Source organism: Marmota monax, unplaced genomic scaffold (assembly GCF_021218885.2).
Source record: "Marmota monax isolate L192 unplaced genomic scaffold, Marmota_monax_Labrador192_F-V1.1 WCK01_AAM20220418_F8-fsc00090, whole genome shotgun sequence".
NCBI lineage: Eukaryota > Metazoa > Chordata > Mammalia > Rodentia > Sciuridae > Marmota > Marmota monax.
The window spans coordinates 621792-637042 of NW_026695219.1; the positions used below are offsets into that span (position 1 = coordinate 621792).

General features: G+C 43.1%; 1 protein-coding gene across 7 annotated transcripts in view; it reads left to right on the forward strand.

The window, feature by feature from the left end:
* Positions 1 to 9067, forward strand: part of Frmd4a (FERM domain containing 4A) — a 581879-nt gene extending 572812 nt beyond the window's left edge. For 5 of the 7 annotated variants that reach the window (XM_058575149.1, XM_058575147.1, XM_046432434.2 and 2 more), the window contains one exon: positions 5798 to 9067. In XM_058575149.1, the coding sequence (XP_058431132.1) occupies positions 5798 to 5900 (103 nt within the window). In that variant the 3' untranslated portion in view covers positions 5901 to 9067. Of the gene's footprint in view, positions 1 to 447; positions 520 to 5797 lie in introns of all 7 variants that reach the window. The other 2 variants (XM_058575148.1, XM_058575146.1) reach the window with 1 other exon arrangement.
* The last annotated feature ends 6184 nt before the right edge of the window (positions 9068 to 15251 follow it).

Here is a 15251-nt window from a genome sequence, read left to right on the forward strand (position 1 = left end):
CAAATATATTATTTTGACAACAGGCTCTGAAATTCACAAGCACTCTCATATGCCTACTCACGTAAGTTGGTCTTGAAATGTGCCTGATTCACCATATATAGCTAGTGAGGACTCAAGGAAATTGGAAACAAAAAGATATTTTGGTCCTGAAATAAACCACTTTGCCAGATTGAGCCAAATTATCATTAATGAATAATATCAATAATGGACAATAACATATCACTAATGATGTGAAAATGAGACCATGGGTAAAATGTACCAATGCCTGCTTTCCTAACACAACTAAAATTATGGGGACTGAAAGTTCTGCATGACTCCTTACTAACACTGGGGTGTACAATCAGCGGGTCTTTCCAAGGTATTAATAAGCTACTAATCATGTGCGTGTCGATTCCTCCCTTTAACATGACCTCTCTTCTCTTCCTCCTTCTGCTTTCCTTTGTTCAGAGAAGCAACAGAAAACTCGCCCATTATGGATGGGTCTGAGTCTCCACCTCACCAAAGTACTGATGAATAGAGGTATCGTAAGGGGACGTTTTGTTCTTACTGCCCGTGAGTTCATGATCCCAGATGTACTACCTCTGTGCTGTCTTCACACATGTCAGATTTTCCAGAAGGAAACATCTGAGTGGTGTGGAAGCCATTGTTTTTATGTCTTATTTCTAGTTACATGTGAAACTATTTGTTTATATGTTTGTTTTTATGTCAGATGTTGGGCATTCCCAATGCTACTTCCCAGAAAAGATCCCCACAGTATGTTTTAGACCTTCCCAGGCTCTAAGTACATACAAAGATCTGCAGAGGTTTGTACTTCCTTAGTAGTCAGCGTGTAGGAGAACAATGTCACTGCAATTTAAGTTTCAAACCATCAAGGGCAGAGTGAGCTGATCCAGAAGCACCTGAAAACATCACCCATAATTGCATTCCAGCATTCTCGAGTGACAGCTGAGTGCTGTATCAGATGCTGTAGAGTCCTGCTTTTCAAAATGTAATCCAGAAATTAGCATCATCCTTATCACTATGTGGAAGCTCATTAGAAAGGTCCCTGGGCACCACAGGACTACCAAATCAAATGCCTGTTGAAACTTGCAAAGCGCTGCTACTATGGACATCAGGTAGACAGTGACACCTGAACCTATCCCTAGACCTGGGGGCCTTAAAGTCTAATTAATTGCACATCTTTGAAATTAAATATCATTTCAAGTGATAACTAAAAATATAAGAACACCATGCAAAAGTGAACAAAAATATTAAGTTTATTAAATTTAAAAAAAATGAATGTGGACCATATTCCAGGAACCTACAGTTCCAGAAATTCAAGTTAAAATCACAATTTGAAAATCTGTTAGGAGGTAAAGGGTAAGAAACTGCCACACTCACATAGTAAGTGTTCTAAAAGTTAAAATGCTAAAAGGATTCACAGAGGAGAGGGATCAATTTTGAGCGAATGGAGATGCTCTGTGAGCCCAGATTGCAACAGGTGGGGGGGGGGCTTAGTTGGCTGGAAGTAGAGGGAGGCCATTCCAAGGACACAAACCCTGGGGCAGAAACAAGAGGGGCTACTTGGGCAACAACAGAGAGTCTCATTTTGCTGCAGAGAACAAGAACTTCTGCCTGAAAAGTAGGTTAGGATAAGATCATGAACAAAGTCAAGAGAGAAATTTGGAACAATTTTTACAGTGGACAGATGAGGATTAGGAAAGCAGGCGCTTTGCTCCTCAGAGGAAGGTGGGCACCTTTTCCTCTGGTGCCAGAGAAGAGACTGAAAGAGCCAGTGATGTCATAAGAGCAACATTCCTTCAATACTAGAGGGACAAGACCATCTGCTACAGTGATGGAGGTGGGAATGGCAAGAGAACTTGAGAATTAAATAGGACTGGAAGCTGCTGTGGAAATGTGATGTGTCAGCTTGAAATGATAATTAAAAAAAAAAAAAAAAAGAAAGAAAGAAAAGAAAATTCTGAGCCTCAGCACATGCCCAGGCCAAGTAAGACAAGGATGCTCTAGAAGGCCTCTTCACCCTGGCTTTGAGACACCTGCAGCACTGTTCAGCAGCCCAAGTGTGTACTGCCAGTTGGTTTTGTAAGTTAACCATATTCTCATTTATTAGAAAGATATGGAGATAAAGCATTGCTCAACACTTAGTAAGAGATGAAGATAAGCCATTGTTGAAATGTACTTTTATAAAATCTATTTATAAAATTTATAAAAGTCATTTTGCTGAATGAAATTCCTCCCCCCAAGATTTTGTACAGTACCCCACCCCCCATCTTCCTATGTCAAGCAGTTATAGTCACAAACTCCACTGAGATGTGGGTGATGGAGGCTCATGAATTCACCAACTTCCTTGACTTAGCCAGCCCCTGGCGGGCCATGCACCCCTGTGTGTCTCTTGAGTTTAACCACTGGGAAGGGGCATTTTTGTAGTGGAAAGCCCCCTTGGGCAGAGGGCAGTGGTGGGCATTAGCAGACTCAAGAGTTACCACTCCCAGGACCCTTGGTGGCCAAGGGTATGCAGGTCTAGGCCACTCTCCTGGGTAACATTAGAAAGATCCCCTAGGATCATGAATGACTCACTTAAATTTGCCAGGGAGACCTATTCAGTGACTCCCTGTTGTATTACCTGTGAAGAATAGCTGCTTCCTAACAGTCTGTTTTGTGTTGTGCTTTCTTGGCATGTGGTATTTCTTGATTTCACTGAATCTGTACTGAATGAGAAGAATGGCTTGTCTGAGCTCCCAGGACCAAGTCTCTTTTCAGTTACATGAGCAAAAGATACCAAGATATTAAGCAATATTTGTAGCTTTTAAAACCACTTACTAGATAATTCAGTAATGATAGGGGAGTCACTAAGAAATAATGTATGTAAAATATCTAAGGGATGGATGGTATATTTTTCTTCCAGCTTTATTTTATCTTGTTCTCTCTTTTATTCTTTTAGTAAATAAATTTTAATCTGAAAAGAAAATGTTCATTTCAGACCAGTCACAGTCAATTTTTTCTGGGATATTATTAAGTTCCACCCTTCTCAAGAGCAGGCATAGGACAGGCCAGTTATTTGCATATTGTGGCACTTTGGGAGCTATGTGGGGACCAAACCTCCAATCAAATGGTGGGCTCCCACCCAGCTTCTCCCATCCCACCACCCATCATTCAGATGTTGCTTGGTCTGTTTTTTGCATTGGGTTTCTAATAAGCTAATTAGCTAAGCAGAAGGATCCTACAGTTTTAAAAAACATCTGATGACCTCCCACGTGGAATGGGACGCTATGATGTAGGAGCCTTCCTGGTGAGCCACAGGAGAGTAATGTGGTCCATCCAGGAGTTAGACTGTGTCTTCACAGACAAAATAAACCCCTGAAGGAGCCCTTAACAACCTGCTGCCTTATCCAAACACTACTGCTTTGAACTCAGTGGTCTTTCCTTGAGTCTTACAATCAATATAAAAAGGACGTTTAGTTCCTCTGAAGCAGATTAAATTGTGATAAAGGTCCTTTGTATTGTGATACAATTATTACTCAAAAAGTTTTAACTGTAACAGTTTCAACCGGAAACTATGTAGGATCCAACATACAAGAAATTCAAACACATTTTATACTTTTGTTAATAGGCAATACTGTTTGGGAAATTCTGGGTGAAACAAAGTAATGCAGAACTTCTCAGAGCTTTTAATATGTGTCCACATACATTGCAGTTCTCTGAAAGGCTGAGTCCACAAACTTATTTGTCCAGGGAACCTTTTATTTCCTCAGAGCATGTCACAAGTCTACTTTGAAAAAAACTGGCTGAGGTGATTCCTTTTATCTTATGAAGCCACTAAGGAAAATTTTGTCCTCAAGAGATTAGGATCACATTTTTAATCAGAAACAAATTTCTGTCAAGAGTTTAAGAAACTATGTAAGTGCCAGTATTAATTAGTTCATTTGAAAAAGAAACCAATGTAACAAGTAAATAAGAGTGTATACTGGCTGATGTACTGGGAAGATGAAGGTAGGGTGGAGCCAGGGCTCACAAGCTCTTTTTCCCTCCGTAACTCTGCTTCCTGCTCCTGTTACTTTCATTCGTAGGAGGAAGTTGACATCCTCATAGTTTCAAAGCTGCTCATCCCTGCTTGGCCATCTATGAACCAGTAATTAGTTGGAGGGCTGTAACTGGCAGACCTGTCACATGCCCACCCCTGGTAGGAGTGGGGGTGGTGGATTATCCCCCAAGGAGCAGCACGTCTCCTGCAGGGCCCACAGTTAAACAGAATTAACCTGGTGTATTTCCAGAGCTCCAAAGCACAGGACACGTGAAAGTACACCAGTATGCTCACAGATGGCTTGGGATTTTTCTAGCTTTCATGGATTTTTCTTTTTTTAAAGACCAAATGAGAAAAATTTACAATGCATAGAATGCTTTCTTCCATTTATTCCTAGAGAAGTTGGGAAATGAAACAGAAAAATGAGAATGACTGATTATTCTCAGTGTAAACTGGTTCATGAGGCAATTTGTTATTAAGATATCCTTAACAACATGCCTATAATCCCAGCTACTTGGCAGGCTGAGACAGGAGGATCTCAAGTTTGAAGCCAGCCTTGGCAACTGGCCAAGACCCTATCTAAAAACATAAAAGGGGTTGGGGGTGCAACTCAGTGATAGAGCACTTACCTAGCATATGCAAGGCCTGAGTTCAATTCCCAGCACCACCACCACCACCTTAAAAAAAAAAAAAAAGATACTCTTTAAATTCACTTTTCTTTGAACTACATCAGGTTAGGTCTCTTCCTGTCACCCATCCCCACTATACCCCTAGAACTGGGCATGGGAAGATGAGCCAAAGGGGAGGAATTGAAAAGCTAGTTTAGGAGATCTGGAGAGAGGCTTTTCCCTAATAATGATCCCTAGAAATGACCATGGGTGTCAAACATATCTGTGTGATCTCTTCTTAACAGTTAAGAATCATTTCTACCCAACTTAAATAGTAATGCCTATCTGAAGTACTTTTTTGGAAAACTTTTATTTCTTCTATATACTTTCCTATATACTTTGTTTATCTTTGGTGCTGGGGAATCAAACCCAGGGATGCCAAGTATGCTCTCTATCTCTGAGCTACATGCCCAGCTTCTACTATATATTATAAGTGAGCACTTTTTTTATAATCACAAAAAAATAGATGATATTCAGAATAAGCAGTACGGATTTTAAAAAGACATTTAAAACTCAATTTAGAGTATCACCTTAATCTCACTACAGAGAAACCTGGCATTTCCATTGTCCTTCCAGGTCAGCATAAAAATCTCCCACCCCCAACCCCACCCCAAGCCCAATGGAAGATAACCCCGAGACTATCATGCAGGAAGAGTCATCTTAAGGAATATGGCCCAATGGCCCAAGGGGCTCTGGGCCTTGGCTGCACCTGAGAATCACCTGGGGGAGCCTCGAAAGCCCCCATCACCCACTCACAACCAGACCAATTCTAGCAGCTCCAGGTGGGGTCAGGCAGGAGTACTTTTGGGTCCCTGGTGATCACCCTGATGATTCCAGGGTGCAGCCAGGCTTGGAAACTACCATGTTAAGTATTAATTAGCTTGCATTTTCCTCTTTCACAGATGTCAAGTGTCAGGAGGTTACGTGGACCCTTTTGATCTAAGTGTTTTCTATATACTCAGCTCTGTTGAGTGCATCAGGCCTCACTTCTTCTAAACAGGGAAGACTGACAATCAGTTGAGGGCCTCCATCAGTGGACACATACCCTGATGCAGGCCCAAGTGCCACTCCTCTCTAACCATCTCATATCCCTTCTTGGACCCCACAGGGGCTGCAACGACAGCTGCTTCCTGGATTCCTCCCCCTACCCAGAACTAGCTGACGTCCAGTGGTATGGGCAGGAAAAAGCCAAGCCCGGGACCCTCGTGTGAGACAGCCCCGGCCTGATCTGACCGCCTCGACGCCATTCTGAGTCACCTCACTGCCTCTCATTTGCCTTACCCAGACGCACTGTCACCTGCACCAGCTTCGGTCCTCAGCACTTTTTTTCTCCTGTCTCCGCAACCCCTTCACCCTCAAAACCTGACTGAGGAGACATTCTGGAAGGTTCCGGTCCCACTGTGTGTCCCCTGGCTCTCTTGCCCAGAGAGAGCTAGTCAGCAATCCTCAATGGCACCTTGGTGGCTTCCCCTCCTTGGCAGCCCCCAGGCCAGGAACTGTCAGGGAAGCCGACTGGCATGAAATTCCTTCAGATAAGTAGCATTGGCAGAGAACAGGAAGATTTACCCACAGAAGGACTATGAAGCTGCATCCAGCCTGCCGCCTGTAGGCCAACCAAGCACTTCAAGAAGAGGGTGCCTCGTGGGGATATTCAGTTGACACCTGAAATATTCCTAATAGAGCTTGGGAGGGAGTGTCTGCGGGGAGAAGTGAGGAAGGTTAACACCCCGAGATGCACCAGAGGATCACAATCAGTTCTACGCTGCCAAAGAGAAACAAATAAAATAATTACATGCAAACAGAAATAAGAGGGGCCAAGCGGAAGACATTCTTTCTGCAATGAAATTTCTTTTAGAATCTCAACTGCTTCTGCACACCACAGTGTAAGTCAACCATTTGTAAATCACGTCCTCTGACTCATCACCCTTGACAGTCCACTTCTTCCTCCGTGAGAGCCTGGAACCCTAACCCAATGGCAGGGTGAAGATGAGGGAGTCTTGGCTGGCCTCCCTGACTCAGAATCTCCATCAGTCTGGACATGAAGGAAAACAGACCCTCGGGGAGGAGCAGAGTGTACAATTAGCCTGGTCTGAGAAGGGGGCTCAGCCGAAGCCCGAGACCCAAAGCTGCTTTCCTTTGGGGATTTGTAGTAAACATAAAGTGATAATTGCCAAAAGTGGTTCTCTCTCATTAAAACGACCAGTAAAAGTGTAACCTATTTTTTTGCACAAGGTGTTTCATTTTTTCTTTTCCTTTTTTATGGGAAACCAAGGGAAAAGCACATTGCAGTCCATTCAATGTTTAACTGTTGTGGCTCATTTTATGTTAGCACTTGTGTGACAAACAGCTCAGATGCGACTTCTCCTGTGTGTCACTTATTCAAAGAACCCAACTATGCCCTTAGGTAGGAAGATTTTCCACATGTCTACTAGCCAGCAGGCAGAGCAGGGTTGAAAAAAAATCAGCTCCCAAAGGACCTTGTAACCTACTGCAGAATCAGTTACCATGAAGCACTACCTTTGCCTGCAGATACCAAAAGAGGAAGAAAAATAACAGATGGGAGCTGCCCGTTTACATGTGTTTTGAGCTATGCTTAATACACAACCAGAAAGCCATCAATCTTCAAAGGCCTCAAAAATACTTTTATAATAACTAACAAGTGCACAATCTTAGTTGGGTTACTCAAGATGGCACAAAAAGGTCACAGAGGTGGTATGCTGTGCTTGTTGGCGCCAAGTGGGGGTGGGGTGGGGGTGGTGTGTTCTTCTTTGTAATGACTTCCTATTGGAAAGGCATTTGACAGCCAGGGACAGGAGCCAGGGTGGGGGTGGTTTTTTGGGAAAGCAGAACTAAAGTTAGCTGTAGTGTCAAAAGAAAAAAAAATCGTCGTTTTTCATGTATGTGTAATCCAAGAATAACAATAGACTCTACCAGACCGGGAGGGTAAGAATGGACACCAAAATGAACTGCTCCCTCTGCCACTGGGAAGAAGTGGAAGTCAAGTGGAGCGTCAGGTGGGGACCAAGCAGGCCACAGCCTCTTCCACTTCTCTGTGCACGATCAGGGCCCCAGAGCCCACTGTGCATGACTAGGTTGGTGATACCAGTTTGCAGAAGGGATTGCTGTTTTCAGAACACTTAGGGGTAAAATTGCAGGATAAATAGAAACTAGTTAGGATGTTAATGAATCTGGGGGCTTGACTGGGTAGGAGGAGGTATTTTAATTGTTTTTGTTTTGACGATTAGAGCTACAGACAGCATGTTTCTTTTAAGTCCCCCCACCTTCCCTATTTGAAAGCAAACATTGGGTCATTTTTTATTTTTCCCACAAGATAGATGAATAATCAGACTTAATTCTGTGCAACAGGACAAGTCAAAAGAGAAATGGAAAAGGGGACGAGTAGCAAGGTTACAGGTGATATAACATGGACGTGGTTTGAAGTCAAGTCTGAAGTAAATTGGATCAAGCTTTCTAGGCCAGTTCAGTTATAAGGAATAAGAGGCAGAAATTCTTCCAAAAACTTGGGTTACATTTAGATTTGGGGGGCAGAGAGGAAAGGAATGGGAATAGAATTACAGTTCTAGCAAACATCCTGAGAGTCTGGTAGTAAAGACAGATTAAGTAAAACAGGTTTTACTGTTTAACTGTGTTCAGTTGATACAAAATGTTCATAACCGTTAGTCCTTTGAGACTGACAGGATAATCGTCAGTGTGGTGGGAAACGCTGTAGTGATTATTTGCAAGCACTTGGATACTCTTTATATATCCCTATTTCTTTAAAATAAAATATGATGAAATACAAAGTCCCTGGTCTGATAAAAGCCCCTATTGGATTTTTTGGATACATGTAAGAAATTGCCTGTTTCAGCCAGAAGACTGGTGAAGACACATAAACCAGACTACGTTGTGAGCCAGGTTGTTTTTTGTTTTGTTTTAATTTTGTTACATGCAGGTGAGTGTTGAAACTGTTAAAATTCCAATTTGTTTTCATTCAGTATTAGTTTAGTTCTAAATATAGCAAACCTCATCCAGGTGCTATCAGACGACCAATTACTGCTTAGTTAACTAGGTGTAAAGTTTTACATATACATTAATGTCAATAGTTTATTACAAGTTGTGTAAAATGGACTCTAGTTTAATAATGGGGGGAAGAGATTAGGTTGCTCCTGAAACTGACTGTAGAGCATGTAAAATGATTTTACTGGATTCTGTTCAACTGTAATCAATGAAAAAGATGTATGTTGTAGACAAAGTTGCAGAATTAAAGAGAAATCTGCTTTTAATTTATTCTTTTTGTATTAAGAATTTGTATAGTACCTTTACATTTTGCAAACCAGTGTTGTCAACACTTATTAAAGCATTTTCAAAATGAAAAGACCACAGTTGCCTCTTGGAGATTTTGTTTCTAAGTGAGACATGCTTAATCATGATCTAGAAGTGTGGAATGCAGGTGCCTGTGGCCCCAGTGGGCTCCCTTTTAAACCTCAGTCTATGTGAGGTATTGTTGGCTTACTGAATGACCAGCTTATTGGTTTAGAAGAGGTGAATTCCCTCTTACCCGTTTCCTTCTATAAATTATACAAGGTAATGTAGTAAATCATGTGTTTCTTCTACTCCAAATAGGATTTGAGATTAGTGATCACTCTGTGAGGGCACTATTTCAATACTGGTATTACTGTTCACCACAAAGAGCTACCTGTGTGTAGTAAACACTGCCATGTGTACTGTCCCCCCCACCCCCGAGGGTAGTCCACGGCAGAACAAACTTGGATGGGGAGGCTTTGGGGGATCATTTTTAGTCTGTCTCCATGTTGCCCCCAGTTTGGTGCAGGATGCAATGAGCCCATCCAGCCCCCAGGGACAAAAAGCCCCACCTATGGAGAATTTATGGTTACAGGCTGACTTCAGTAGAGACTTGGCTGCAACAGCATCCCTGGCCCTAAACCCACAGGCATCTCTTCACTCACAGGAAAACAGGGAGTATGGACTCCAGGAACACCCTGGATGGAAAGCTAGACTACTGGTCACTAGTGCAGCTGACCCCTGCCTAAAAGAAAACGATCTATTGAGACTCTCGATCTGTCTGGAAGTGAGTGGAAGAGTATTTTCCTCTTCCCAAGGCCTTCTAGCTGCCCAAGGAAGAGTCTGACACTTCCTTCCTCAGGAAGTAAAGTGTCTTGCAAGAGTCCACACCCAGAAGGGAATTATGGCTGTCTTTTGCATGTAAATGTGTCACAGCTCAGCAAGTAAGTCTGGACTCCTTCAGCTCTGCTGAGCACACGGAAGCAGCCAGCACACAGAAAGACAAGACTGCTGCCATTTTCCACTCCTTCCTACCTTTCCACAGGCCTGGCCCTCTCTCCTTTCTCCCTGTCACTCCCTCTCTCCCCCTTTCTCTTTTGTCACCTTACGTAGTGCCAACAAGGTAATTTCAGACAGTTACTATTTGGATTATTAGAGAACACTAATAACTAGAAAGGGTAAAAAATAGCCAGCTCCTGACTTTGGCTTGGAATATCAGCTCAAGAAAGCTCTTGTGTAAAATTCTCAGAGGAGTATAGGAGCCACTGTGGAGGGCTGGCAAGCAGGCTGGTGCCTCCGTCAGAGCCCCTGCTGTGCGCATTCTGTACAGTCCTGGTCCTCAAGCTTCCTGCTCCTGGATGAGAGAAACAGGCCCCGTTATCATGTAAAGGGAAAGGCCATGGTTATCAGGAGAAGGCAGAATGGTTCTCAAGGATAACACATCTCCAGTGTGCAGACAGGGGCTTTCACAGACCAGGGAGGGTGGGGATGGGTAGAGAGCCTGAAGAAGGATGACCTCTCTGCCTTTCCCAAAGCCACACTTGCAGCAAAGTCACCACTTACTCAGGCAAGAGCTGAAGGGCCTGAACTGTGATGCACCAGAATAAACAATGCGGAGGGCAACTAATGGGATCCAGAGGTTGAGGACCACACCGAGTTTGGTTTCTAGCAGAAACCCATTTTTCTCTTCCTAAGATTGTATCCCCATAAACTAGTAGATTCCTTATTTCTTCATTCACTCATTTTCTCTCCAACCATGCTTTTATTCCCTCCACTCCACCAAACTCACTCATGTTAAGGTCAATTCCTAAAATGCCAAATTCAACAGTAATTCTTTGTTGTCATTTTCTGTGACCTACCAGCAGTATTAGTTGAAGTTAATGTCCCTTGCTTCATTGAAACGTGGATTCCAGGACACCAGGTTCTCCTCCTAGCACAGTCGGGGTCTCCTTTTCAACCTCCTTGAGTTTTTCTTCACTTCTTTGACCTTGGAGTGTCCCAGGGCTCTGTCCTTGGACTCTTCATTATTGACAATTACTCTTTTGTAGCTCACTCCCATCTAGTCTCAAAAATTTTCTATGCCATCTATAAGCTGATGATACCTCCACTGGATCTCCCCTCTCTGTCTTGCACATCTTTCTGCCTACTCAGCATCTCCACATGGATGTCTATTAAGCCAACATGTCCCCACTGAACTCCTGACCTTCTCTGCCAAACTCTTCCTCAGCTCAGTGATGGGCAACTCCAACTGATGTGATTTGGATATGAGGTATCCCCCCAAATAACTCCTGTGTTGATGCACAAATGTTCAGAAGTGGAATGATGGGATTGCAATAGCTGTAATCTAATTAGTCTACCCTGCCTTAAATGGACTAACTGGATGGTAATTGTAGGCAGGTGGTGGGTGGTAGAGGAGTGCCCTGGAAGGTTCATCTTCCCTTTACATTCCTTCTCTCTACCCTCTCTCTGCTTCCTGGCCACCATGAGGTGAGAAGCTTCCCTCTGCCATGCCCTTCCAATGATGTGCCACCTCACTTTGGGAGTTGGCTGACCATGGACTAAACCTCTGAAACTGTGAGCCAAAATAAACTTTCCCTCCTCTAAGTTGTTCTTGTTGGGTGTTTTGGTCACACTGACAAAATGCTGACTGACACACCAACTTTCCAGTGCTCAGGCCAAAAAGCTTGGATTCAACCATGAGGGCTCTTTCCTCCACACCTGCAGCAAACAAAACACATGTGTGTTCTTTGCCCTTGGGAGATTTATATTACACTGGGGGCAAAAGGAGGGAGCAAATAAAAAGTAGATATATATATTAGGAAGTGATAAGAAAGCAGAACAGTATGATATTTAGTCTATGACAGAAGGAGGAACAACTTTTCCTCCAAGTCAGGCAAGAAAAGATGGTAGTAAGTTTGAGGTAGAACTAGCACTTAAGATTGCCTCCATATTCAACCTGGAGTGAGAAAAAGGAGGGGAAGCCACATCGAAGTGGGATGTAAAAGAGGTAGCACGGTTGGGTCAGGATAGATCAGAGTCATGAAACATTGGAAGAGCCATCAGAGAGAGGCCAGCTGACACTGGACGCTTGGTTGTGGGTCCCTCTAGTGGTGCTTACAAGCCAGGATACAGGAGGAGATGAACTTTGGAATGATCTCTGCTTGAGTTGTATTGTGAGGTATGACCGAAAGAAGTGGACATGAGGAGAAGGTGCTAGTAAGACTAAAATGGTGATAAAAGGATGCAGGCCAATTGGAGAGAAAAGGGAATCTAAGAAGGTACTGACAAAGGAAGCAAAAGGAATGAATGGACAAAATGGCTCGAGGAGCCTGAGTAAAAGCAGTAGGGGGATAACAGGGAGCAAGGGTAGGACTTCATAACCAGAGAGTAGGTAGAACATAAGTTTCCCATAATCTTCTAGTTAATCCCCAAAGAGGTGGGGCCACATGATTTACGGGAAAGGGCCACACCCTGTGTTGATGAATGCTAGTGGAAAATCCATCTAAGCCTGAGATGGCTTGGAAGGGAACCTGGATCTTAGGCACCATTTTTGGGAGCTAAAAATCTGATTGTATCAGGACACCAAGACCAAACCAATTATTTTAACAGAGATAATCGAATTTGAATGTTAACAGACAGTGAAGAGGTGAGAAGACAAAATGTGGGCACTGGAAAAAAAGACAAGAGTCAAAGATTATTCCAATTTAGAAGCTTCATGAAGGCACCTCAAGGCGCTGCGGTCAAACCTCTCAGGAGTGGACACCACTCAGCAGGTGCCTCAGAAGCTCTGCAAGCACCTACATGGCTGAGATGCAAACCTGAGGAGGGGTGCCCCAGCAGGTGCTATGATCTCTTGAGTGACACAATAATGCTGCACATTGGAAGCCACTGTTCTTTCAGGAATGAACTGTCACTGCTATCTGTGGTGCCATCCTTAGGAATAGGGAGCAAACAGGAAGGAGCAGATTCCTTCTCCTCTCCTCCAGGTTCCAGTCTTTTTTATTCCTGTTGCAGCCAGCAAAGGAGAGAAGTGGTCTGCAGTCTCCTGGCAAAGCAGAGTACAAGAGTGTGTTTGGAGCTGAGACAGCAGCTTCACAACCAGCACACGTGACCAGATCCGGCCCTCCCCTCACGAGACATAACTGGTCAAATGCAAAGTTCCTAATCAAAGGTGAGCAAGAAGGCTCTAGAATTTCAGAGACCTCTAAAATCTACTGCTAATTTTCAATTAAATAAATTGTATAAAGGACGAAAAATACATGTATTTTGGGGCCCATGTGTAACGTTAGTTTCTTCCAAGGAACTGTAGTAAGAACAAGTCAAAGCATATCAAACTGACTTTCCCAAAATGAGAAATCAGAAACATCCTCTTAGACTAAGAAAGTAATTTTCTATGGGAGACCAACCTCACACGTGACCTAGTCACTCCCTGGCTGGGTGATTGAGGTGTTAGGCAGCAGCCATATGCTAGACTGCCCTGCCCTTCTTGGGTTCAAGTGATGGTGTCTTTGTGCATGGGTGTGTCTTCCTACAGCCCCATGGGAGGAGCTATGCTCACCTGTTCCTTTGTAATATTACCCCTTGCCCTGTTTGCGATAGAATGTTCCATGGAAATACCCTCTGTGTGTCCCCTTATCTTACTGTGCCCTTGGGTGTGGCCTACCTAGGTGTCAGTCAACCTGCTGACAGTGGACATCATGAAGCTAGACTCAGCCCCCTGAAACCTGACCCCTTGCCTCATTTGAATGGCTTCTCCTCAATAAAAGGAGTCAGCAAGTGTGAGCTCCGTGCGCGCATACTCTCTCTCTCTTTCTTCGGACCCTTAAGGTCAGAGGAGCTGTCACAGCAACCCCAAAGAAAAAGGTATTTCTGCTTCTTGTGTGGTTATTTCGTGCAGCCCAGTTCACTGGAGTGACCCCTGAGTGTTTTAGTTGTGAACAAAACCCGGCAATTTTCTAGTCTAAGAGATTTGATAAGCAAGTGGGAGAACCACTGAGCTCTAATGGAGATTTGAAAAGTACACAAGAGCTAGGTGCTTCTGTCCGAAAAGATGAGCAACTAAGAATCTTGATAACAGTCCAGAACTCCTTTTGGCATGTACTCCATACCTTTTTGTCTTTGAACTGCCTTTATTATGTTTCATTTGTGGCTTTTCTGTAAGTAAAATCATGTTGTACCAATATCCACAGAAGCAACTCAAGTGAATGCTTAGTTATATCTGAGGAGGATGAGGCACTGTTGGATTTTTTCCAATTTAGATAGATATGACCTCAGAACATAACACATTTGACAAAAGTCTCATTGAGTTTGAAGGCTAAGACATTTGAATTTATATGTATATATAACTTTAGGGACTGAATTAAACAAATATAATAGAAACTCATCTGTAGTTTATCCAATATTGTTCATGAGGCTCGGAAAGCAATTGTGATGGTTCATTTTATGTGTCAATTTGACTAGGACTTGGGATGTTCAGATATTTGGTTAGACATTATTCTGTGTGTATCCATGAAGGTGAGATTTAGATTTGGATTGGTAGTATGGATGGGTATCATCTAGTGTGCTGGAGGCCTAAATAACACAAAAAGTGGGGTTATGCTACGATATCAGTCCTCTCCTGCCTTTGGCCTGGAACTTAAGCCATCAGCTCTCTTGGTTTTCAAGTCTTTGGACTTAGGAACTTACACCACTGGCTCTCTTGGCCCTTGGTCTTCATATCACTGAATCCAGGCTGGAATTATCAGTCTCTAGAATGCAGATGGCAGATAATGGGACTTCTCAGCCTCCATGATTGCATGAGCCAATTCCTTCTCTCTTTTTCATACACACATATGCATGTTCTATGTATATCTCCTATTGGTTCGGATTTTCTGGAGAATCCTAATACAAGTTTTGTACATTGATTCCATGATGCCATCAAAGAACAAGGCTTTATCTTCAGCTCTGCCATTTTTACCACATCTCTCTCAGGATGGCTGCTAAGCACTGCATCAAAACTGCAGGGGAAGAGTGAAATGGGTGTGCCTGCTAAGTCTCTTACTCTTAGAAAAGCAGTAGTATTTCTGAAAGTCCCATCAAATAGACTTCTACCTATATCTTGCTGGTAGAACCATATCATATGGCTAACCCCAACAACACAAGGTCTTATGAGAGGAAATAGCTTTAACTGTACATTACTCTGAATAAACTAAGGTTCTGTTACTAAAGAGAATGAAAATATGGTAAGCAACTAGTGATGTCTACACCATACCTATATGGCA